This window comes from Heloderma suspectum, chromosome 1, assembly GCF_057233095.1.
Source record: "Heloderma suspectum isolate Gila_16-S chromosome 1, 16-S_ref, whole genome shotgun sequence".
NCBI classification, from domain to species: domain Eukaryota; kingdom Metazoa; phylum Chordata; class Lepidosauria; order Squamata; family Helodermatidae; genus Heloderma; species Heloderma suspectum.
This window is the reverse complement of record NC_139458.1, coordinates 9866143-9892437: the sequence shown is the minus strand read 5'-3', so window position 1 is coordinate 9892437 and position 26295 is coordinate 9866143. Positions and strand designations below refer to the sequence as shown.

Below are 26295 nucleotides of genomic sequence, written 5' to 3'. Positions count from 1 at the left end.
CTGGCCTGACAGGAAACCTGGTCGCGCTTTACGGCCGCTGGATGAGGAGGAGCAGAGAAGGGGAGCGGGAGGCGCCGCGGCCGCTGCTGCTGCTGCTGCTGCTGCTGCTGGGGAGACTTTGGGGTGAGGACGAGGAGGAGGAGGAGGAGGAAGAGGAAGGGGGCGCGGGCGGGAGGGTGGCGTGTGTGATTGAGGGGGCGACGGCGACGACGAGGGGCTCGCCAGGGGTCTCTCCTTCTCACGCTCTCCTTCTCTCTCTCGGTGTCTCTTTTTCTTCCTCTCGGTCTCCTCAGGACATGGCCGAGGTACCGCCCGGGCCTAGCAGCCTCCTCGCTTCGACGCCGGGAGCCGCCGCCTCGCTCCTTTCGCCCTTCCCAGGAGCCTCCGCCGGGGAGGAGGAGGAGGAAGAGGAGGAGGAGGAAGGAGGAGGAGGAAGGCCCCGTGGGGGGGAGGAAGAGGAGGAGGCCGGGGATGAAGGAGGGCGGGACGGGCCCCCCTCCCACCGCCGCCTCTGCCCGCCCCGCCGCCGCAACCACCAGCTCAACGGGCTCATCGCGGGCCCGGACTTGCGGCACTTGCGGGGCTCCCTCAAGGGCAAGGTGCTGAGCAGCAGCAAGAACGGCGGCGGCAGCGGCGGCACTGCCCCGGGCAAGACAATGGGACATGGGCAGGAGCCCCCGCACCCGCAGCAGGGAGGGCAGCCGCCTCCCGCCTCGCTCAGCAACCACCGCCGGGGCCCCCACCCCCAGGCAAGGACTGCGCAGCAGCACCAACGCCGCCACCACGATGCTTCTGGCCCCACTGCCGGGGACAGGAATGGGCTGGCCGGGGGAGGGGAGGAGGAGGGCGAGGAGCAGGAGCTGGAAAGGGAGGAGGAGTCCCTGCTGCTTCTCTCCAGGTCCTTGGCCTCCACGTGCAGTCTGCAGAAATGCTCCGTGGGTCCCCCCAGAGACTCTTCCTGGGCCCCACAGCAGGTGGAGGAGGAGAAAGGGGACCTCACGATACGATACGTCCGATACGAGTCCGAGCTGCAGATGCCAGATATCATGAGACTGATCACCAAAGATCTGTCTGAACCCTACTCCATTTACACATATAGGTATTTTATCCACAACTGGCCTCAGCTTTGCTTTTTGGTAAGTTGGGGGTGGAGGGGGCGGGAAAGAGATGTGATTAAAAGTGTGTGTTGGTGGGCAGAGTCGGTGGGGGGAGTTGGTAGATGTAGACTGGGGAGCACTGGATGGTGTGGGGGAAAGTTACACAGTAAGGAAAACTCTGGAGGATGCCTCACTCACCCACTGTTGGTCACTTTGTCAGTGAATTAAATGATACGCAAAATTGGGTTGGTCATCTCTGTGGCCCAGTTGACTTGGCAGCTGTTCGTGTGAATCTCTGATTCATGAAGAGTTCTGTATAACAAAAGTCTGCATATTTGTATGCATTGTAAATTAGTGCAATAAGAGAGAAACTTTCTGAGCCTACTAGTTCTCAGGAGCCAGGATAGTGAATGGCAATGATCCTGGGTGGATTTGGAGTACTGGTGTCGGCTTTCAGTCTTTGTTTTTTAATTGTCTTTAGGGTTTTTTATTTGTTTTAAGCATTTTCTTCCCCAGCCTCTGCCCAGTAAAAATGTGAAACGGCAATAGTAATGGTTTTAAGAACATCAAAATAACAACCATCCCATGAATTCACATGAATATTTGTAGAGCAGGTTTTTGAAAACTCAACTCCTAAAGTCATAACGTTTTAGCCTGGATATGCAGCCTAGGATTAATGTAGGCCAACATTATTTCCGAAAAGCAATTAAACTTATTATAAGAATCTCTAAAAATTGGTATTCCACAGTATTTCACAATAACAAGCTTCCTCTTGGTACAATTTTTGTCTGAACTTCTAGTCTGTGTACAACAACTAAAGTGTCGGAGGAGCAATCCTATGGCTGCTAGTCAGCAGCTAGACGGCTTATAGGATATGTCGGTTTCCAGGAACCGACCTCAGAGCCCACGCTGTGAGGTCGGTTCCTGGAGAACCGACCTCCCCCCGCCCCATCCCATGCTCCCTTGCAGGCAACTCGGAACGGCTCTGCACTCGGAAGAGGAATGCGGAGCAGCGAAAACGGGGTATTCTGCGGCGGGGAAGGCGGAAATGTCGGTATGACACATCCTGTGTGTCATCCAGCAGCCACTTCCCCCGCTCCGCCTTCGCGTGGCTAGACAGCTGAAATCGGCTGTCTAGCTGCAAATGCAGAGTGGCTGGAATGCGGGGGGGGGGGAGAGAAATCCCCTCCATGCTTCTCCTGCCCTGCGTTGGATAAGTGGTCGCCTCCGAGTTTGGAGGCAGATGCCTGTCCCCATAGGATTGTGCCCTAAGAATCTTTTACATTGTAATAATCTTATCCTTAATGAAATTAGAACAATTGGTCTCATTATGTATATATTTGAAAGCTTTGTGCCTTCTCAGTCTTCATACTAAATGCTATTCTTTGGGTTCCCTCAGCTAGTTTAATGAGGCAACTTGGTATTATTTGATGATGGTAACTGATGGTTCACTGAGGCTGGCAAAAGATTTAGAATGCTGAAGTAAAAGTTGGCAGAGAGTTAGAAACTTGATGGATTTGTCCGTTTTGTGTAACGTATGGTGCCAATTTTAAATTGAAATGGTTATGTTTTTAATCAGTAAAATCATGCTTTATTTATAACATTCATTTATATGCAACATTTATTGATCATGCCTCTCATCAAACTGTATTTCTGAAATACGTATTGTTCTAGTTACAGAAACTGAGCAGTTGGTTCATCCATGTAGATAAGGGGCTCTGGCCGCAATCCTTGGGAGATTTTCCTTTGAAAAATGACTTTAAAGAGAGGGTAGTTAGTGTGGTGAGAGAAAAGGAAAGTTTTTTAAGCCTATTTAAGTGACTGTACATGTTAAAGAACTTGTTTATTTTAAAGGGAAATTACATTAGTGTTCTTTTAATACTACTGAGCAGCAGTCATATTGGACTACGCTCTGCATGGTTAGACCTCAGACTTGCCAGCCCTCCTTACATTTAATTTTATGGAAGTATATACAAAATAACCCAAGTTCAGGATTAAAGCCGTGCTATTACCAGATGATAAGCAACTGAAGAGTGGGGTTAGACTATGTTCAATGGAATGCCAATATTCTTAAGGTACCTTGAACTATAATGATTAAAAATAAAAGGGGAGGTTTATTTAGAAGAATTTGATGGCCTATTTCTGTTTTTTATTAAGTGGCTATGTCTGTGAGTGTGTCTGGTTTTATTGTACCTTTTTAATATGGTAATTTTTGGAGCTTGCTTTGTGAGAGTGTCTACCAAGCCATTCCCCTGATCTTTCCAAGGAAGACATCACCTGCAGATTTTCTACCAGTTGATCTGAAATATGTGTAATATTTATGAGCTGCTTTTAAGACTGAACTTTTTAAAAGCTTGTGACATGTAGTAGTACAGCAGGAGTCATTGATGGACATGAATAGTTGGCTGATGGGAAGCAAGAATAATGGTTTGAGAAAAATCTTCAATGTTTGGGTGTTCATACTGGCAACATCAACATAAGTGCTCATCACTCTTTGCATTTAGTCTGAATCACACAGCCCTTGTGTACAGCTGCAGCATCTTAACCAGCTTTATTTATCGGGTTTGTGACTTCAGAAGCTATTGGCTTGGCCTCAGCAACAAAACTGAACTCCATGTTTTAGTATAATGCTGACCTCATGCTGCATTTGGTAAAAGGGCCGAGGGTGTTCATGGGCATCTGCTTTTAAGAAAAGCAATTAAGCAACTCAACTTGAGTCAGCCAATATCTGTGTTCTGCACAGCTTCTGGCACTTGTGAGGCTTGTTTTTAAATAGTCATTTGCAGGGTTGATCTTCCAGAAAGCTGAACTAGAGCACACTGCAGATTTGCAGTTGTAAAGGTATTCTAGCAAGCAAACATTGCATTTATGGATTTCAGTGTTTGAATGCTAATAGTTCTGAGGAAGTTCTGAGTATGAAATACAAAGTGTTCTTCCTAAATCTTTATGGCTTCTCTTTTCCATGCCCAGTCAAACTAATAAGGCCGCAAGGTGTTTAGTCCCCCAGTTAGTTTCTAGCAGACTTAATCTCTGAGCAGTGTGTGCTTGATCATTTTTAGCATTGCTATGAAGCTGGGGCTAATTTTGTAGTAGTGTTGGGGAGACATGCTCAGCTTCTCCGTAGTAATAGGGATCTTGGTACTTAAATTTTTAATTGGTAGTAGTGGTATGCTATAATTCTCTCTTGTGTATGTGTTTAGGTGAAATTCTCCTAATGAGACACGGTAGACTGAGAATCTAAATGCTAGTACTTCTGTGAACTTCCAGTTTATGTTTTGTAGAGTTACAGTCCTGTTCAGCTGTTATACTGGTCCAGTCTACAAATAAATTATCATTGGCAGGCAGGAATGTACCACATGCTCCATTCTCCCATGGAATCCCCCTTCTTGGTTTACTTGATTGAGATGGTTTGCTTGATTTCAGTTATCACAAGAAACTATGGCTCATGCTAACTAGGATTGCTTGCAAACAAACCATGAAAGAAAAAAAAAGCATCCGCAGGTATGAGAAGAGGGAGCATGCAAGCCTGTGGCATATACCTGATCTCTAAACCATGGTTTATAGATGGGGCCATCATGTTGTCTGAGTCAGGCCTATTGTAACAATTGTTACAAAAATTGTAAAGTAAATTCAGAGCTGCTTCAACTAAAAACACTTTTCATTTAACTGTCTTAGTGGAAATACAGATGGAAAGCTCTTGTTCCAGACACAGGAATTCAGGTGTTGATCATGCACAGGAAGAGGCACCCATGGCTCCAAGGTTGAGAGCCCTGAGCTTGGAATTGCAATCATTTATCTCTACAGTTATTTGTTGCCACTATTACAAGGCAGTCATTGTCAGTCAGAAGTGACTTGCAGCCATCTTAAGACTGATCCATCAGGACTGTTCTTGTGCCCACTTCTTAAAATATTTGCCAAAACTTTCTACAGATTTAGTCATCTTATCAGCACCAGTTAGGCCTAGCTTCATTTCTGGTTAAAGATACTAGTTTGTATACTGTTACGTTGTTAACAACAATTGGCTGAGGGTCCTTTTTAAGATGTTAAAATCTAAATGGGACCTGGATTTTGACAGAATAAAGCTTTCCTTCATGATCGTAACGGAATGTTAGGGGTGGCTGCTTGAAATGTCATCTAGTATATGACCAGGGTCGCACAAGACGTGGGTAGTTAATAAGCCACGGTGGCTTGTTAACCACTCCCACGCATGCCAGCTCATTTCCCTAATTACCCTTGCCGGGCACGGGTTTTCATGACATCTGAACCCAGCAGAGGTTGATGGCTGGGGTGGCTAACAAACTACCCAGAATCCACCCTCTCTTGTATTTATATTTATTTATTATTACATTTATTAATCGCCCATCTGGCTGGTCACCCAGCCACCCTGGGTGATGTACAGCGTATAATAAAACAGTTTAAAGCAATAAAATTTTACAATAAAAACGTTTTCTAAAATACCCTAACCCACAACCAATGCCTGCCTGAACAACCACATTTTTAATGCATGACGGAAGCTCATTAAAGAGGGGGCATGGCGGAGTTCCCTAGGGAGGGAGTTCCACAGAGTCTTGTGGCTTATTAACCACCCTTTTATTGTGCGAACCAGGCCTGTGCCACACTGACCTGGTTTGTATGATTAATTCTGTAACTCACCCTCCACTCGTAGGTTCTCATGTCATCCAAAACCAGTGAAGGTGGGTTGTTGGCATGGTTAACAAGCCACCCGTAACCCTATAACAGCCCATGAGTTCTGGGTCATTTTTTAACCACTCCAACAACTCACCTTCACCAGGTTTGGATGACACAAGGTCCTATGAGTGGGAGTTGGGTTATGGAACGGGTGCCTGGCATGTGCCACAAGACACAGTGACTTATTTAAGCCACTGTGGTTCAGATTGATCGTGCAAACCCAGCCACTATGATCTAGATGCTGTTGCACAATAAAATCTACTCTGCGTGCCTACCAATACTATGATTCTACTCTATTTAAACACGTAAGGATGGAATGTAAAAGAATAGCTGTGCTGGCATGAGGGCACAAAATGCTTATGTTTTATGCCAGTATAAGCATTTTTAACATCAAGCAGCTGGTTGTACTCTCCCTGCTGTGCAAATACTGTTCACTGGCAAGATGAGTAATCCTATTGCATACATGTGCCCTTAAATTCACTACATGACTACACTTGTTGCAAGAGGTTTGTTAGGGGAAAAAATGTGTCCCATTGATCTCAATGGGAGGGTTAAGCACCTGCTTAAATCCCTCTTAGTGAAGTTGATGGGACTTCAGAGTGCCTAATTGTGATTGGATTGTGCTGGTAGTCTATAAAGCTTCCTAATTCCAAGAGATCATACATTTTTACCATTAGTATAATTTTAACAAAAGGACTGGCTATATCGCAATAGTCACTTAATACAGTCAAGCTACTCTGCACAAAAATTGGTGTTAGTGTTTTCAGCGTTAGAACAACATTTCTAAGGATCATATCAAATGTATGCAAAGTTTCAGCCTAGGGCAAGTTTTTCATGTAGGTTCTCTCTCTCTCTCTCTCTCTCTCTCTCTCTCTCCCCCTCTCCCTCTCGCCCTCCAGCACTTGAAAGCAATTGCCCTGCAAACCAAAATAACTTGGATAGTCCCTCTGCAGCTTATCATTGTTGCTTAAATTGTTGTATGTTAAACAAGGTGGTCTCTGCAAAATTTAAATAAAGAAAACATTTTGATGTGATTTTTAAATCCAGTATCTTTTCCTTATCCAAATATATAAAAGGATTTGTGCATGAGTGAGGTTTCTTGGGTGGGTTTCTGCAGCTTGGGAAATTCCAGCAGAATTATAAATTGATTTGTATATGAAAGGAGAAAAGGTGTACATTTAGCATGGAAAGATTAATTTTTGGTACATTCCATATTTAAAATATTTTCACATAATTCAGCTCTTCTACATTGAAGATACATTTCTGTACATCGTATTTTATCATGTACATTTTTCTTTTGTTCTGCAGTTTCTTCCTTTCCTATCAAGAATTTTGATGGGAATGATGCATTAGGAAATGCACAGTTAATATCACACTAGTACTTAAATGGTGATTGGGTCTGCTGATGAAGGGCATTTTGAAACCATAAGGACTCTGAAGCAAATTCCATTATGACAAGTGGTGTGTGTGTGTGTGTTTATGTTTGTGTTGGTGGTAAAGAGGAAAAAGGGGAGGATTGGGGGAAGTGACCTTTCTGAGTTGCCTAAAAGAAATTAACAAGGCATTCATTATAAGAGAAATTAATTTAAAGTTGGCCAGACAGCATATCAAAATCTGAATGTAGCTGTACTGCAGAGGCTTTTTTTCCCAATCCTTGAACCAGTTATTCCAGAATAGCCTCTGGAATCCTCCCTTTAATTCTGGTTGAATACATAGTTGGAGGACAGCGGGATTTATATCATTAGAGCAGCTTAGTAATCTAAATAATACTTAAGTTATGTACTTTTGACTTAGGATTTCATCATTCCTTTCCTCATGCAACTGAAAGGTGCACACTTAAAATGTAGTAGTGTATGAATGATGCATTGTTTGAATTACAGTAAGGCCTTCCTTCTGCATGATCTAGGAGTTCTGTGCAGAATAGGACTTGGGCCAAACAATTCTGAAGGTAATGGCTTAGATCCTAAGCAGCACAAGCAAGCCTGCATAAGGAGATCTTCCAGTCCCCTGCATCCCCTGAAAAGCTACTCAGAAGGATTTGGGAACCCCTCTTAAACAGCATGGGATGGGGCAAGGAGGGCTGCTGGTGAGATGTGGAAATTGCTCAAAATTGGGTAGAATCAGTTTGACCACTGCATGCACAGGAAGGTGCATCCACCTGATGCAACTTCCCACTCCCTCAGCAATCCTCTTTGCCCATTCCCTGCTGAATAAAAGGGTCCCCTGACCCTTCAAAGAGACTTGGGATGCTGGAGGAGATAGGAAAGTCTTATGCAAAATTCCCCTCACACTACTTAAAACGCAAGCCCATGAGTGCAACATTACTTTTTTTGAGAAATCCTATCTGAAAATGTGCCATACAACAAAATGTGGGATGTACACTTTTGGTTACTAGGAGATGCATCTGTCTTCATAGAAAATAAGTTCCAGACTGCAGGCTTTTTATAAATGGGCATATAAGATTTTGGATTTTGTAGCACTGCATATTGGCTTCTTAATCTACAAAACTGTCTTTGCGTGTTTTTTTTAAAGGCAATGGTAGGAGACGAGTGCGTAGGTGCCATTGTCTGCAAGTTGGATATGCACAAAAAGATGTTTCGCAGAGGTTATATAGCCATGTTAGCAGTGGATTCCAAATACAGAAGAAAAGGCATAGGTAAGAAGAGCATTTGTGTCCTTTTAAAATTCTCATAAATATAATACACTGACTAGTTGCTACTTTGGAATAAAAATTTTGACACACAGCCTTCTGTGTTTCAGGTTATTTTGATCACTGCTGTTTTTAAGTTGGGGCCCTCCCAGCCCTTCTATGCAATCCATGGGCTCTTATCCTAGGAATACCCATTTTCATTCATAGTTACAATGCAACTTGATTTATAGAGTTGAGTTTGAAATTACTATGGCACACATAAAAGATGGAGAGTGAGATCTAAAATGAGTAAATTTGTTACTTTTCTCTTTCCATGATTTCCAAACCACACAAGTTCCCAAGGCATCTGAAGGCATACAATGTACTGCATTTGCTCAAGCAAACCAGGACAGGGTCTGTTCGGTGCCTGAAAACCATAATGCCTGTTTATGCTGCCTTGAGTTCCATTACGAAAGAATCCTTTTTCTCCCTATAGAATAACTGCATCATTATATTGTGGAATACTTAGAGCTATATGATGTATCCCCAGTTTACGTAACTGATATGCAAATCATGTTAAGTGCATGCACTTAATCATGCAAATCAGCAGAAGCCCCCTACCACCTAATGCCCTTCGTGTGTGTGTGTGTGTGTGTGTGTGTGTTCCAAGGGGACAAAAACATTCCAAGGGAAAAGCCAAGATTCTGCGAGGTCACCAGCTTGTCCATCACCAGATGATACTTTCATCTTCTCAGCAAGTTCCCTGGGCTTGTTTGATAGTTGTTGTTCAGTCGTTAAGTCATGTCCAACTCTTCGTGACCCCATGGACCATAGCACGCCAGGCCTTCCTGTCCTCCGCTCTCTCCCGGAGTGTGCTCAAGTTCATATTCATTGCATCCGTGATGCTATCTAGCCATCTCATCCTCTGCCACCCCCTTCTCCTTTTGCCTTCAATCTTTCCCTGCATCAGGGTCTTTCCCAGGGAGTTTTCTCTTCGCATTAGGTGGCCAAAATATTTGAGCTTCAGCTTCAGTAACTGTCCTTCCAATGAGTAGTCATTGTTTGATTGAGCCACTCTGAAATCAGTGGAGTGTGTCATGGCTTTATTTCGAAGGAAATTTCTAGCGTTGGGCGCAATTGTCCCTAGCAAAAGGCTATGCAGTAAAACTCCCTAATCTACCTGTGATGTGGGCAGATGGCATCCCTCAGGTGGCCAGATGCAGCCTGACTACCAGTTGCCAACCCCTAGATTCTGCTGTTATCTAGGAGAGAACCTTCAAATTTTCTACCCAAGTTTTGAATGCTTACTTCACTGTCATGAATGGTTGGTAGGCTGAATGAGACAGAAACAAGCTAACCTCCCAGGGGAGCAACGTCTTAGGATGAGTTTGCTAGACTTGCTTCTCACATACACCTCCACTCGAGGCTTGATTACACAATCTGATCATCCTTGCCTCCTTGCTCGGACCAGGAGTGTACACACTTGGACATTTGTCCTTGCCATTGGCCACTGACTGCAGTTGTGAGTGAATTCATGGGCCACCGCTTCAGACAACTAGCACGTTGCTGACTGGCAGTGACCCAAAGAGTTCCTTGTGTCTGGTGCCCCCAGCAGTGGCTCTTCAAAGGAAACTTGTCCCACCCACCCTCCATTCCTTATGTAGTGACATGGGAAGCTTTTTTCACTTTCCAGTATTCTACAGCGCCCTATTAAAGACTGGTATGCCTTGTTTATATGCAATGCACACTGCTTAAGTTGGCAGTTTTGTCTTGTGAGGAATCTTTATGTGGTAGACTTCCTCAGAAGAAATCTGGGTGCAGAAATCTGAACACTAAAGGAAAGAATATAAACCTCAGATTTGGAGCAGGGGGGCATTTCTTAAGTATCTTTTTTTCATTTTGTACAATAGAAAATGCAGGAAATGTTGCACCAGAAGTGCCTTTTGTTTAAAGCCAAGATGTTGTAGATTGCACGATATGCACATTTCAAGCCCCTCGTAGCCCGGTTGTTCCCTGGCCATTTGCTTCACTATGCTGTGTCAGGCTAGGAGGTAGATTTTTCTGGAAGCTGCTTTGTGGACCTACTTAAGTCAAAACAGCAGGGTGAAAATCCTAAATAAGACCCTGCTTTAGTTTGAATTTGGTGGCAGGAAATGCCCCATCCCAGTTTGATGCAGAGAGCTCAGATGTGTGTATCTTTTTCTTTTTGAGATAGAGACAGTCTTTGTTAGTTGTATAGAATATCACAGTAACTATTGATCTTGCTTAAATTAAATTCGAATTGTTTTTTAAGGTCATAGGCTGTAGGAGCTAACTTGTGCTGAAATAATTTGCCCCTGTAGTTTAAATTTGTTTGTTGCTTTTAATCTCTATTCCAGGTACAAACTTGGTTAAGAAAGCTATTTATGCCATGGTAGAAGGAGACTGCGATGAGGTGAGTGTTTTGTTCCTTTAAAGGAACTATGTCTTCACACCTTGCTCACTTGGCTGTCTTTTCAAATGCTTTTTGGACTGTAAGCAACTCTTCAGTTAGAGCAGAATATAGAATACATTCAGAAAGATATATTATCCTGAAAGCTTTCTGTAATACCAGGAGAAAAGATTTGGTATCTTTTTCCTTTGGGCAGTGCAGCAGTATTATGAAGGCCCTTTTTACCTGTGCAAACACCCCAAAACAGCTGAAGAATCAAGGATAATTTTGAATAAGCGTAGCTTAAAGTGACAGTTCTGGTTTATGTAGTCTATTAAAAGTTTAAGGTGTTAAGGCTTCCTTAAGGTGGCTAGGTCAGCTGCCAGGGCAGATCTGAATTCTCCTCTGACTCACTTCAGTGCATGCCTTGGTAGGTCCAAAGCAAGACACCCACTCTTAAGCACCACAATACAGAAGCCTGTTCCCTGTGATGTTGATCAGTTGGGTATTCCTTTGTCTGTCTCTTTAGGTTCTCTGGTTTTGTACTGTGCATCCCTGTGGCCTAGCAACCTTTTTTTCTCCTTTGGTCTGCTTGAACCTGTGCCCAATACAAGAGGCAGTTTCTCTGGCAGAGGAACATTTTTGTCCATTTTGCCTCGGTTACCCTTTAGGGAAGCTTTAGTAATTATTTTTAATAACATAGGTAGATACAGCCTATGTACTAATAAATCACTAAAATTGGCACTTGTGTTTTCAGACATGCTTGTAAAACAATCTCAGCATGTTATACTGTGCCCAACACTAGAAATTTCCTTCGAAAATACCATGTTGGGGAGTCCAAAGGGGCCATATCCTTCTGTCACTATTAACAGTTCTTCCAGATACAATAGGAGTTGAGCATTCTCTCTCTCCGCATCAGCCTTCCATGCTGCAATGGATACATGATAACCTGGATGGCCTAGAAAATTACTCAACTTGTCCAGTCCTTTGATCTCACATGGCTGTTTTTGTGCCCTTTGCCCCACGTATTCTGTAATGTACTAACTGGGCTGTGTTGGGTAACTTTTGAATTTTAAAAGATATTGAAGTCTAGACTTCGTAGTGATTAGTTGACTGTATTATAGTTCAGTTATAGCAACACTAGTGATTTTATCTTGCATTAAATCTAAAATACTAGATGTGGAAGAATCCGAGTAGATATGGGTTGGGGCATCCTTCTAGAGCAGGGGTGGGCAACTTGTGGCCCTCCAGATGTTTTGGCCTACAACCCCATCAGCCTAGCTGGCATAGCCAGTGGTGAGGGATCATGGAAGTTGTAGGGCAAAACATCTGAGGGCTACAAGGTGCCCCTGTTCTGGAGTTATGTGCAGTACTTACCAGGACTGGCTCTTTGACTCTTCAAAGAAATTTCAGGAAAATTTTCACTCCTGTATTTTTTAAAAGAAATGTATGTGGAATTTGAGGTAGTTGCAGTCCTATTTGAATGGAGGGAACCTTGCATCTTATCGCTGGATCATTCAGTTACAGTTTAATTACTCACTACACCTGTTTATTTCTTACAAGCAACAGAATTAAATCAAGACCGTGCTAATCAGCTGCTTTGTTGCTGTAGATTAAGTAGCAGAAGAATAAGATTACCTTCCATGTGTTTGAGAACATAATTTGGAGTATATATGAGGCTAGCCCTGTTTTTATACAATACCACATTTTAGCGTGTACTTCACTGTAGGTATAAATTAGTGGACTGGGAAGAATTCTAGGTTTCTTTTTGGAAGTAATTTCAATTTGGATAGTACTTAGAAAATTCTGCTTGTGAGGCTGGGCATTCCATTAGCAATCACATACTTTAACAAAAATGGCTTTCTCCCTTAGGCTTGTAGGTTTCCACTGTAAAAATGTGTGCCAGTTTTCTTAAAATTTGTGTTTTATTGACCACGTTTGGCCCATTGAACTGGGACCTAACAAGGTAATAGGCCAAAAACAAATGGCCTTGACCATCATTTTCGGTGGCAAGACAGGATATAAATTTAACAAGTTCCAAAATTGTGCCTCGATTCAGGCATCACACCAAAAATATGTTTTGTGCTAACCACTCTTTGAATGCTCAAAACCATTTCAAAAAAATGGTTTGGATTCTAATGTACAATCCATGGTTTAAAGTATTCTTGTCTGCTTTCGTGTTCTATCTGCTCAGCACTTCTGTCTCTTGGTATGGTGACCTCTGGATCCATAGCAACAAGCCATGATTGTGATTCATCAGTGTCAAGTCATCATGCCAGATCATAGTCCCAGTTTTCATGTAACGACAGCCCACAAGCAGGAGAGAGAGAGCACTTTTACTCAACAATGTACAGTTGCCTGTTCCTAACTTGTTGAGCATGACATGCAAACCTAGAGCACTGGGTTGTTTAGGGGATCCGGCAAACCATGGGTTAACTGCTGGGTTTAGCCCCTAAACACCCCAGCACTCGTCGTTCATACACCATGCTGAAAATATGAATCTATATGATCATAGGTTGTTGATTAAAAGTGGAAGTGGCTCCTGTTCTCTCCCGCTTGTGCACAACAGCCCATGGGTTATTTAATGCATGGGCTGTTGTTACATATGAACCAGCCCATAGTTAACACCAGTCATCATTGGCAAACCAACTTCACCTCTGGTTTCTCTCTGGCTCATCACAAACCATAATTTTATCAATTCAGTTAGCTCGCCAAACCTCCTCAATCATAATTTGACATTTATGTTCAAAAATCTTAAAGATGTTCATTATTTTGTAGCCCATTTTTAGCCCACTAAACAGGGGTCCAAGATTAGCCAACCCAAAATGATTCTGAAACCTTGACTTCGAAGCATCTTGTTTTTACAAGGATGTTCATAGTCTTTCCTGAATAACCAGAAAAGGGAACCTTGAAGTATTCAGGATGCCAATAAACTTGAGTTTCAACATTTGAACACTCCGTGAAGAGCAGGTGATTTGGCCAGGCTTGTCTTGCGAGATTAGTGTTGCTATCAGAAATATTCAGATTTGCAGGACCGTATAGGTCTGAGTTATTGCTTGACTAGCGCAGTAAACACCAGAATGAATGCTGCTGGTTACATTTGCTCACCTGCGTAGTGTTTTGTTTCAATACATGTTTTTGTCCTATCCTGAAAACAGAACAAAGAACATTATAAATATTATTAGTATGACAGATAATTTCCCTGTTTATTAGTAATACTTATATACCACTTAATATCCCTAAGCAATTCACATGTAAATATTAAAATCACATTTAAAATACACTATTAAAAACCATTCCAATTATAATAACAATACAAGGAGCAGTAAAATGGAGCTTGTAATTAATGGCAATCAATTACACGCCAGAGAAAGCCTGGGTGAACAAGTGCATTTTCAGGAGGTGTTTGAAATGAAACATCCCACATTTTCTGCCTCTCAAACCGCATGGAGGAGGGTTTTCCAGAGAGTGGGCATCGCCACCGAGAAGGCCCACCTTCAAGCTATTACATGGCAACATTCTGTTGGTAGTGGAACGACCAGCAAGTCCTCCTCAGGAGATTGTAAAGGTCAGCTGGGCATGCATAGGGGAAGGTGGTCTGCTAGATATCCTGGTCCAAAGTTGTTTAGTGCACTGCATGTCAGCATTATAACCTTGAACATGGCTCAGTAGCTATTAGGCTGCCAGTGGAGTTCTTCTAACACAGGTGTTATGTGAACATAGCTGGTGTCCCAGTGAGCACCCTAGCTGCTGCCTTCTGCACTAGCTGCAGTTTCCAAACCAGGCACAAGGGCAGCCCCACACAAAGGACATTTGTTGTTGTTGTTCAGTCGTGTCCGACTCTTCGTGACCCCATGGACCATAGCACGCCAGGCCTTCCTGTCCTGTGCTCTCTCCCGGAGCATGCTCAAGTTAATATTCATTGCATCCGTGATGCTATCTAGCCATCTCATCCTCTGTCGTCCCCTTCTCCTTTTGCCTTCAGTCTTTCCCAGCATCAGGGTCTTTTCCAGGGAGTTTTCTCTTCGCATTAGGTGGTCAAAATATTGGAGCTTCAGCTTCATTATCTGTCCTTCCAATGAGCACTCAGGGTTGATTTCCTTTAGGATGGACTGATTTGACCTCCTTGCAGTCCAGGGCACTCGTAAGAGTCTTCTCCAGCACCACAGTTCGAAAGCATCCATTCTTCGGCGCTCAGCCTTCCTTATAGTCCAGCTCTCACAGCCATACATTACTACTGGGAAAACCATAGCTTTGATTAGACGGACCTTTGTCGGCAAGGTGATGTCTCTGCTTCTTACTATGCTGTCTAGGTTGGCCATAGCTTTCCTCCCAAGGAGCAAGCGTCTTTTAATTTCATGGCTACAGTCACCGTCTGCGGTGATCTTGGAGCCCAAGAAAGTAAAATCTGTCACTGCTTCCATTGCTTCCCCTTCTATATGCCAGGAAGTGATGGGGCCAGATGCCATGATCTTCGTTTTTTTAATGTTGAGTTTCAAACCAGCTTTTGCACTCTCCTCTTTCACCCTCAACAAGAGGCTCTTGAGATCCTCTTCGCTTTCTGCCATTAGGGTGGTATCGTCTGCATATCGGAGGTTGTTGATAATTCTCCCAGCAATCTTAATTCCGACCTCTGATTCATCCAACCCGGCATTTCTCATGATGTACTCTGCATATAAGTTGAATAAGCAGGGTGACAATATGCAGCCTTGTCGTACTCCTTTCCCAATTTTGAACCAATCGGTTGTTCCATGTCTGGTTCTTACTGTTGCTTCTTGACCCTCGTACAGGTTTCTCAGGAGACAGGTAAGGTGGTCTGGTACTCCCATCACTTTAAGAATTTGCCACAGTTTGTTGTGATCCACACAATCAAAGGCATTACAGTAGTCCTAATCATGAGGATACCTGTGAATGGATCATAGTGGCTAGGCTGTCCATATCCAGGAACAGTGTAGTTGGCACACCAACCAAAGTTGGTAATGGGCAATGTCACCTGGGCCTCCAGTGACAAAGGTGGATCCAGGACCACCCCGAAACTATGTTCTTGCTCCTTCAGAGGGAGTGCTACCCCATCCAGAACTAGCAAACAGGCCAATTCCCGGACCTGGAAACTGCCTACCCATAGGGTCTCTATCTTATCAGGATTCAGAATTCGTCTAACTCTGGCCACCAAGCATTAAAAGATAATCATGCTTGGCCTCCAGCTTGGGTAAATCACCAAACTAAAGGGATTGCTTAATTCTGGGGCAGCAACTGAAAATGCTGCTGTTCATATCTGTTTAATGAATGATATTAAATGGACATGCCCAGTTATAGGGATAGCGGTAGAATGACAGAAACGTGGTGGTATCTGAAGTATGTATTAAAATATCATTGCCCCTCCTTTTCATTCATGAACCCACAAAATGTGTAAGAATTATACAAGTTAAGAAATACTCCCCACCCACAAATAAGGCCTGGACAATATCAACAGCTGGTGAAGGGCTCAGTTAGGTTTTATTTCATGTTAGCGTAACACTGTGAATAATCCTACTCAGGTGATTAGATAAATAACAAAATTCCATTGTAGAAATTGCCCATTGCTTGGACAAAGAACTGAAAGGTCATGTTCTAGTTAGAATGAAAATTGGATAGACAAATCTTTCGTCTCAAAATACGATAGCCTTGCCAGTAATTACTGAGGGAGCTGATCTCCTGTTCCAGTTGTGACTTCTTCCTCCTTCTCTTCACCCCATCTCTGTCGCACTGCTTCCATTTGATTTAAGAAGTTCTGGGGTTGAAGGGAGGCAGAAGCCCTAAAGTGACATGAACTGGCACATGGACCTTGGCATGGCAGTCGCCAGTTCTGGATCCTTTTCAAGCTGTTTAATGTACTGCAGCACTAAGTCAGCCACCCCCAGAGCTCAGTTTCTTGCTCTTGTATATAAGTAAGCACTGCAGCTGCAATGCTTCCTTAAGGTAAATGTTTAGTAAGTGTGATAACACAAGGGAGGACAGCAAGTGGGTGGCATCCAGTCAGTACAGCTCAGAGAAGAGCATCTCAGGAGCTTTTTAAACAGAAAAAATACAGTGGGTTTTTTAATAGAGTGGTTCTCTGAAGAATAGTTCCTTAAATTTCAAGATGTGTTGGGTTATTTGGCTTAATACATTCAAGTTTGCACCCATTGTTAGACTTGCTCTTCCATGAACCGGCCAGAGAGCTTCAGCTATTGGGCAGTATAGAAATGAATGAATGAATGAATGAATGATGGGGTAAATTACAAGGCTGAAATATGAGCATTCAGAATGCATCTTTTTGCTTTGTTTATGCCAGTTATATTTAGGTCTGAGCCATGCATGTGTGCACAGCTCTCACTATTCAGTGACTTTATTCATAGCTGAATGTGTGAACTGTCTCCATTAACAGGTATCGTGATTTGAAGTGGCAGGTGACTGAAAATTCTCTCTGTAGTGTTTGATCTGTTGCTGTTTTCAGGGTGGATTAGTTTAAATCAAGGCAATTTAAATCACTGATTTAAGTCAGTAAGAAAAAAGGTCAGTTCAGATCACTGATTCAACTTGCCATTGAAACCTTTTTCATATATTTTCTGAACAGTGGTGCAAATCTGACCACTAATGCATGTTAGTTTACAACTAAATAGAGTATCATCTACACTGTTTCGTTCCTTCAAGCAGGCTCTGCATCTCTTTGTTTCACTGTGTATATTTTGCATGCTTTTTTTTTGCCTATGGAGGCAAAAATATTCCCATATAGGGTTGGTCTTATGACCAGCACCCATGACAAACTGAGGTTAGCAGCACAATCCTATACATGTCTCCTCAGAAATAAACTCCACTGAGTTCAATGAGGCTTACTCCCAGGTACATGGGGATACAGTTGCAGCCTTAGTATGAGAGTACAGGAAGATGCACACTGGACAATTTTGTCTTCTCTCCTTCCTAATGTTGCTCCTTTCTGCTTCACTCTGTCTTGGCCCTGGTTTGCCCTAACAAAAAACAAAGTAGCAAACAAAAATGAAATCCCCATGACTGATAGGTCAAAGCAACACTTAACAGTTTACTAGGCTGAAAAAATCCAATTTTAATTTTTTTTAATCCAATTATTGGATTTTTTGTAAGCATCAATTTTTATCCACCCTGCTATATTGTCTTTCTGTCTTAACTCCTCTGCCTTGCTTGGCCCAACTCCACCACTAGAGAAGCACAGAACAACAGTCCTATCTAGCCCATGACTGTGCACGAAATGACTTTAGACAGAGAAACTGAAAGCCCAGAACATTCAATAAGCAAGAGCTCTGAGGCTGAACAGAGCCATTTTCATGAGAAGAACAACTGAAATTAATGCCCATGTTTGATTGGTAGGTAATTTTATTTTTCTGAGACTGTAAGTATAGGTTTAGCGCATTTATGATGACATTTAATTGTAAGTACATTATTTTTTTCAGTTAGAGAAATTTAGTATGTAATTTTGATACATTTTTAAAAAAAAATCTATTTAAATTTGTAAAATCTGATTTAAATAAAAAAGTGTTATTAATTTATTTATTAAAATAGATTTTTTTAAACCACGCTGGCTTTCGTGTATGCAGATAATCACGTTACACTGCAGTTACTGACTAAGTAAAACTCATGCAGTCTCTAACTATGCCATTGGTGTGACAGAATTCCGATGTTGAGGGCCCTTTGAGTGTCAAACTGTAACAGAACGGCTGGATCCAATCCTCGTGTGAGTGGAAGTCTGCTCACGTGGTGGGACTTCCCTGTCTCTTCCCCCTGTATCCCCCTCCCCATGTGCCCCAAATCCAGCCTGAGGGGGCCCCCAACCCTCTGGAGCAGATGTAAGGGTCACATGGGGCACTACAGGGGGAGGGGAAATCCATCCCATCAGCGATCCCCTCCTGCTGATGGAACAGCACCATTCAGTACAACCTGAAGTTTTAAGTAGAACATTGGTAGATATTAATGCTCCCAGTAGAGCTGGAAATAATATCCTAGGCGTAATGTTAGTGGAGTTCAGGGTGGGCATAACAATGTTAATCACAAGATCACTATTATAACATGAAGCCTTGGGTCACCTCACCTCTGGTCATCCAGAGTCAATTTGTATAAAAGCACTTTGTGGCTCTTCACCGCTCTAGTGGAGATGAAGTGGCTCCACTTGTGGATGCACTATACTTGCCCCAGACATTTCCTGTGCCGGTCTTTCTTTCTGCCCCCTTTTCATACAGTCCTGTTCCTCTCACTTTGCAGTGGAACAATGGTGGCTGCATACAAATGATGGAAGAGGAGTTACCGAATAGGGCATAGGGAAATCAGGAACCTCCTGGATGGGGCACTGAAGCAGTCCGCTGTGGACTGCACTGACAGAGTGATAGCAAGAAGGAACTGAGGTAGAAGAGGAAATATGCTCTAGGCAGATGGCTTTGATTTCTGTTAATATGTATGTGCTTCATAAACAGGGGCCTCAAATGCAGCTGCAGTGGCAATCATATCGCTTCAGTTTGGTAACCACCTGCCCCAATACAAAGTGAGACACTGTTCTAAAAAGTTGGTGCTGCGTGTGTGTATTATGTGCCATTTGAAACTGTTCTTTTATTTATTTTATTAGCTCTTTGTCCTAGTCTTCCTCCAAGGAGCTCAGGAGAGCATACCGGGTTCTTCCCTCCCAACTCCCCCCATTTTTACCTTCCCAACAACCCTGTGAGATTAGGCTGAGAGTGAGACTGACCCAAGATCACCCAGTGGGCTTTATTTACTTTTATTACAATTATTTATATCCCGTCTTTCAGAATACAAATCCTTCCAAGCTGGCTTACAGGTAACATCAAAGTACATTTTTAAAAACCACAATAAACAATATCATCAGGTTCTGCTGCACAGGGCAGCTGGTGGTAGGTGGCCCTGTGAAAGGAAGGGAAGATTCCAGCTGGAACAGGCTCTAAGGTCATCTTCACCTTATCTCTCTCAACTCGTAGCTGAGTGGAGACTGAACCAGAACTCCGCAGTCCTGATCCAGTACTCTGATCGCTACATCACAGGTTCTGAACTGTTGTAGTTGGGAACCTTGGTCCCAACATGTTCAAAAAATATGGGCATGACAAGAGATTTAAAGATGCACTTTTGAATTGACAAAGTGGTTCCTGGGACTACTCCGGGTTTTGCTATTATAGTGTTCCCATGACATGGGATTTCTGGGTGCAAAGAAATGGAAGCTGAAATACAAAACTGTCTCTCCTCGAGAAGCTGACTTTTGCTTTAACATGCATATTTCAGAGTGACTTCATAGGTTTCTCCAGAGTAGCTTGGATTTGTTCTCTGCAAAGTCCCAGAAGACTATAACTCTCCTTGAAAAATGTATCTTCTTTTGTAGGTTGTCTTGGAGACTGAGATCACAAACAAGTCTGCGCTGAAACTTTATGAAAACCTTGGCTTTGTGCGAGACAAGAGGCTGTTCAGATACTATTTAAATGGAGTTGATGCACTGCGTCTTAAACTGTGGCTGCGTTAATAGGAGGACTCTTCTTCCCAACCAACATGGCAGCAGTGTCCTTTGCATGCAATGCAATTTGTGTGGAATTGCTTTGCAGGTGGACATAATAACTTCCATGCAGCTCTTCTCTGTGAGTGTCTCATCGAGCGTCGCACCTAAATCGTTGCACTGTGTGGCATGACGCATCTTGTTCTGAATAACAACAGGTTGTTTCAGACTTCAGATCCTCTTGGTAACCAGGAAGATGTGCCAGTAGGTAGCCAAGATCCCTTCTTTTCATTTGCAAGTCTACTGACTCTTGGTCATAAACGGTGAACATTTTATTCAAGAACCTGTGTATGCAGAACACAACTTTTTTTGGTTCGAGAGAGAAAAGCCAATGTAGATTGTAAAATTCTATAAGTATACTAACATTTCATACAAAACTCACCATAGATTTTTTTTCTGGGGAAAATAAAAACAACTTCAACTTTAGGTTTTATTTTTCAATATTGAACTTTCCATTCTTAAATATTGGTACCTCAGTGATTAGTGAATGAAAAAATGTATTGTAGGGTGGGGTGTGTGTTACATCGAGTAACGGTAACAATTAAATTGCGTCTGCCAGTGCCTGTATAGATACGTATATTTGTCTCCACCGCTAATTTTTGAGTGCATGCTTTTCTTTCCTTGATTTTTTGTCTTTGCAAGAATGGCTTCTATTTAAATTCTGGATTTGATAATAAATTATTTCATTTATAATTTGGATACTTCTCCCATGTGAGGGCTTAAAAAGCCCTTCTCTTATAGCAAGAAGTGTAAGCTATTTTAAAAAAAAAAAAAAAACCTTGAGTAGCTGCTAAAAGGAGTCTGATGCACTTTTTCCTTTAAAGAGAGCGAGGGATCTTTAAAAAAAAAAACAAAAACAAATTAATGCAAATTGGATTGATTTTTTATTTAATCAAAACTATCACTACAATAGCTAAAGAACCATTATTTTAAAGCAGTTGGAACAATTTAATTTTTATTTGGATTCATATTGCTTTGCTTCCATGTCCTAAAAATGCTTTAGTCTTCAGTTCTTGGTCCTGAAAATAAATTCCAAATTCAGAGTTCACCACCATGTCCATTTTTAAGGTGCTTTCATTTTCTCTAAATTTTTGCAAAAGCCAAAACTCTTGCAGTTGTAATTTTCGTCTGAATTATTTGGCAGAAGAGTGTCCAAACATTGGGTTTGGACTTTTCCCCCTTTTAAAATGGGTTGTGCGGCTTGTTAAGACCAACATCCTTTTTCAGCAGTTACACAGTGTGTACTTCTGTCTGTCAGTGCAATATGTAAAGCGAATCACTTCTTTTTGGCAGTTCAGCAATGACAGCATTGGTATATAATATATATATATATATATATATATATATATGTAAAACAAAAACAATCCTAGATGACTCATGGAAAAATAGATTGCTTCCTTATATTGAAAGGAAAATCTTCAGAATTCAGCTTTGCCTTACTACATTGTATGTTAAGGATTCAACCTATCGTTTTGTAAAATGGCTCAAGTTACTGTACATTTGAGAGGACCTGACCTCCAGTCACCCTTTGGAGAAAAAGACCCATTCTAGACAGCTTAGTAAGTTTAAAGGAAGGCCATCCTTATTTTGCACAGACTGAGCATCTCCCCCACTATGTATAAGTTGTGAATTGTATTTGGGAAAAATAAAGGATTTTAATTTAAAACTGGCACTTCTCTCCAGACACAATTTGTATGGCTCACCACCTTCTTATTTATTTTATTTATTATTGCATTTATATCCCACCCTTTTTTTTTCCTCTTGCAAGGCACTCAAGGCGGCTTACATGATCCTCCTCCTCTCCATTTTATCCTCACAACAACAACCCTGTGAGGTAGGTTGGGCTGAGAGTGTGTGACTGGCCCAAAGTCACCCAGTGAGCTTCCATGGCCGAGTGGGGACTAGAACCCGGATCTCCCAGCTCCCAGTCCAACACTCTTGCCACTACACCACACTGGCTCTCTCTCACTGACCTTCTCTCCCCCACCTATCTGCCTAGTGCCTCAATTTGCAGCTCTTTACAACTTAAGAGTCCTGTTGGCATAACCAATATGCCATGTTTGCAGCAGTGCATAACATTCTCTTGAGCACCACCAAGCATCTTCATTCTTGCCATGTAGCTCTAGATAAATTACTGGGTAAGCCCATCTTTGCAACTGATAGGATGAAGGGTTTTGGTGGTGCTGCCAAAGTGTGGCAAATCCTGTGATGACATCGTAATTTAAACATCTTTTTGTTATGATTTCTTCCCATAGAATTTTTTTTGTTTGACAGTACAGCAAGTGAGCCAGGACAGAAGGGAGGGCATTCAAACATGCAGTCTCTCACCTGCCATCATCAGAACATAAGGAGCCCTACTGGATCAGATGGAAGGCCTGTCTAGTCCAGCTTTCTGTTCACATAGCCATCCAGATGCCTTTGGGAAGGCTACAAGCAGGACATGAGCACAGTAGCATCATTCTGCTCATGTTCTGCAGCGGCTAGTATTCTGAGGCATGCCATCTCTGTTACAGGAGGTAATGCCGCTGATACCCTTAACCTCCATGAAAAATTGTATTAGTTCAGGAAGAACCACACCAGATACTTTTTAGGCACATTGGAATCTAGTTTTGGGGTCAGTTTTCTTTCCCAGCTGGCTACTGAGTCCATTTCAGGTGCCAGTAGTTTTCAGTAAATTCTCACTATCTAAGGTCTGGTTGCTGAACAAAAACTATATAGCTTTCCTATGTAAGAATATTGTTTGAAATATTAGTAACTATTGTGAAAAAGTACCAGGGGTGTGCATGTCCAATATTCAAGGTACTGGTCTGTTTCCAATTTCAGAAGGCAAACGACATCTTCTCAAGAGCTGCTGCACCACCAAGATGAGAATTTAGCTCCAACGAGTTCACCAGTTTCTAAAGTTGCCTCCACTGTAATAAAAGGAATTTGTCTTCAGGTGCAAAAATATTTTTGCAGTCCTGCACTGACCGCTACATGACATTAAATCACTATGAAGCTAAAAACTTGGCCCAGTTACCTTTTCCAAGTTGATAACTTCAAACAAATGTTCATTAATGTATACCCAAAAATTCTGAAGAAAGACAACGATAGGATGTTTCCTAGCACTGGTCATGTCTTAAGAGGCTTAAAGAAAATGTAACTTGAAGCACCAGATAATATGTTTTTCTGTAGAAGAGCATGTGCAACCTCCAGACAGGCTTGTGGGCTTCTGCCCTTCTTGGATCTTTTCTTGGAAGTAGATGCCTATATTGCATAAAAACATAACTGGAAGAAGTCAGGTGTATGCTTGCTCCTTAGCATTAGGATGATGGGGTGGATTTGTTAGTCTCCTTTATAGGACTTAAGTTGCCCTATGCCTCCAGCAAGAGAAGGACTAATTCTCCCTCCCTCCCTCTCACGTGCCCATAATCTGGCTTTCTGGAAGGATGCCTGATGTTATCTGGAAGCTGCCCATACTTATGGTGCAACAAGTGTGTGTCTGTGGTATGGGGAGATAATTCAGGAATGTGTGTGCTGAATTTAATCAAAAGTATCCACAGCCTTGGCTGTGATGACTGTATGCCGTAGCGTGTGGTAGTTACGTTTGTGATCCGTAGCTTTTCCTACTGTTCTATGCCAAAAAGAGTAAATAGAAAGGTGTCCCTATCTAGTATTGCTTAGCATGTCGCTTTACTCTGCACTACATTCTGCTGTTAAAACAGAGTGAGGTACTGCAAACTTTCCCAGATTGTCTGAATCTGTAACTGCTGCAAAAATAAAGGGACAGATGTTGGACACCCCCTATTTTATTAATCACGAAATACGTAACAAAGTTATAAGAAGCCAGCTATTTAACTGAATAGCTGTATTAATTTATTGTGCAAGTTTATAGCAATCACCTGAGATTTTACAAATACACTTACAATTCCTTAATCAAACAATTCTGTTCACAATGCTTTCCTCTGCAGGCTCCATCCTATTAAAAATGAATACAACGACCTCTATAATGTCAGGTAATCAGATTATTCCTCCTATTGTAGGGGTGGGCAACAGGTGGCCCTCCCGATGCTTTAGCCAGAACTCCCATGATCGCTCACCATTGGGATCATGGCTAGGGCAGATCTCCCGTTGCGGCCCCCTCCAGATGTTTTGGCCAACAAGTTGCTCAGGGTTTTATGTCCTGCTTGTGGGCTTCCCAAAGGCATCCAGCTGGCCACAGCTGGGGACAGGAGGGCTGGTCCAGGTGGGCACTCAATCTAATCTAGCAAGGCTCTATGTTTTTCTAGTAGGGTTGCCAAATATCAAGTATTTTACCTGCCTGCTCAGGTTTTCTGCCTCAGCTATGGCATCAATATTTTGGTGAGTAAGCCAAGTAGTGGAGTTTATTCCCCACCCCACCCCAACCTTTCCATTGACACCACATCCTGAATAACCAAGCTGTGCTCCTGCCTCTCCAGCAACTGTTCTGCTTCACCCCCTAATGCACCAAGACCTGTTCCTGGCGCTGCACGCTCACCAGGTTTTTTTCAAATCAAAAGCAGGGCCTGGTCCACTCAGGGATATTCTACCATCTACCACTCCTGCCCTTCATCTTCATTTTCATCTTCAATAAAAGGAAGTCTTTAGCCCTTCTCCTAGTGGGCTATAAGTGGGTGGAAGCAAAATTATCCACCAATTGCTCATAAGGAGTAATATTGCTTCTGCCTTCCAGTGTTCTGTCCAACAAGTGCAAGGGCACTGAGGCATGCACCTTATTTTTAAAAATTACCTTTTATTAATTTTCATCGAATTAGGGCTGTAACCTAAACCCACTTAGTGCGACTTGCTTTTGAGTAAACATGCATAGAACTTCACTGTAAATCACTTCAAACATATTAAGCCTCTGGCCCTATCACTTCCTGGCATATAGAAGGGGAAGAAATGGAAGCAGTGACAGATTTTACTTTCTTGGGCTCCAAGATCACCGCAGATGGTGACTGTAGCCATGAAATTAAAAGACGCTTGCTCCTTGGGAGGAAAGCTATGGCCAACCTAGACAGCATAGTAAGAAGCAGAGACATCACCTTGCCGACAAAGGTCCGTATAATCAAAGCTATGGTTTTCCCAGTAGTAACGTATGGCTGTGAGAGCTGGACTATAAGGAAGGCTGAGCGCCGAAGAATTGATGCTTTCAAACTGCGGTGCTGGAGAAGACTCTTACAAGTGCCCTGGACTGCAAGGAGGTCAAATCAGTCCATCCTAAAGGAAATCAACCCTGAGTGCTCATTGGAAGGACAGATAATGAAGCTGAAGCTCCAATATTTTGGCCACCTAATGCGAAGAGAAAACTCCCTGGAAAAGACCCTGATGCTGGGAAAGACTGAAGGCAAAAGGAGAAGGGGACGGCAGAGGATGAGATGGCTAGATAGCATCATGGATGCAATGAATATGAACTTGAGCACGCTCCGGGAGAGAGCGCAGGACAGGAAGGCCTGGCGTGCTATGGTCCATGGGGTCACGAAGAGTCGGACACAACTGAATGACTGAACAACAACAACTGTTCTGGTTATTCTGCACTGATTTCCTGTCCCTTTAGGTCCCCTCAGGTCCCCTCACCACAATATTTCTGTCCCTGAGCTGGATTGTATAGGGCCCATAGAGAAATAGGGAATTGCCAGGTAGGCAAATTGGAGTCTTGCTGAGGCAGCATTGCCTTCACCAAAAAAATCCCATAGCTGTGTGGTTGTGTTTGGGGTTGAGTAGATTTGACAGTTTGCATGACAATAAGAGGCTCTTGATTGGGTACTCTGTCGTCATTCTTGAAGGCTTGCACCTTGTCATGCTATCTTAAACCAATGTCAATTAAATCAACAGAGGATATAAAATGCATTAAGAAGCGTAAGTTAAAACCCCCATTTCTGAAGCTTTAGTTATGCATCATTTATACAACGGATGCAGCTTATATTCAGCA

The 26295-nt window shown here is 42.6% G+C and overlaps 1 protein-coding gene across 1 annotated transcript; it reads left to right on the top strand.

Annotated features, from left to right (window-relative positions):
- Positions 1–30: 30 nt before the first annotated feature.
- Positions 31–21248, top strand: NAA30 (N-alpha-acetyltransferase 30, NatC catalytic subunit). The gene is made up of 5 exons (XM_084835505.1): positions 31–123; positions 294–1136; positions 8319–8442; positions 10794–10849; positions 20196–21248. The coding sequence occupies exons 2-5, from the start codon at positions 297–299 to the stop codon at positions 20331–20333; spliced, it is 1158 nt and encodes a 385-aa protein (XP_084691631.1). The 5' UTR covers positions 31–123; positions 294–296; the 3' UTR covers positions 20334–21248.
- Positions 21249–26295: the final 5047 nt, after the last annotated feature.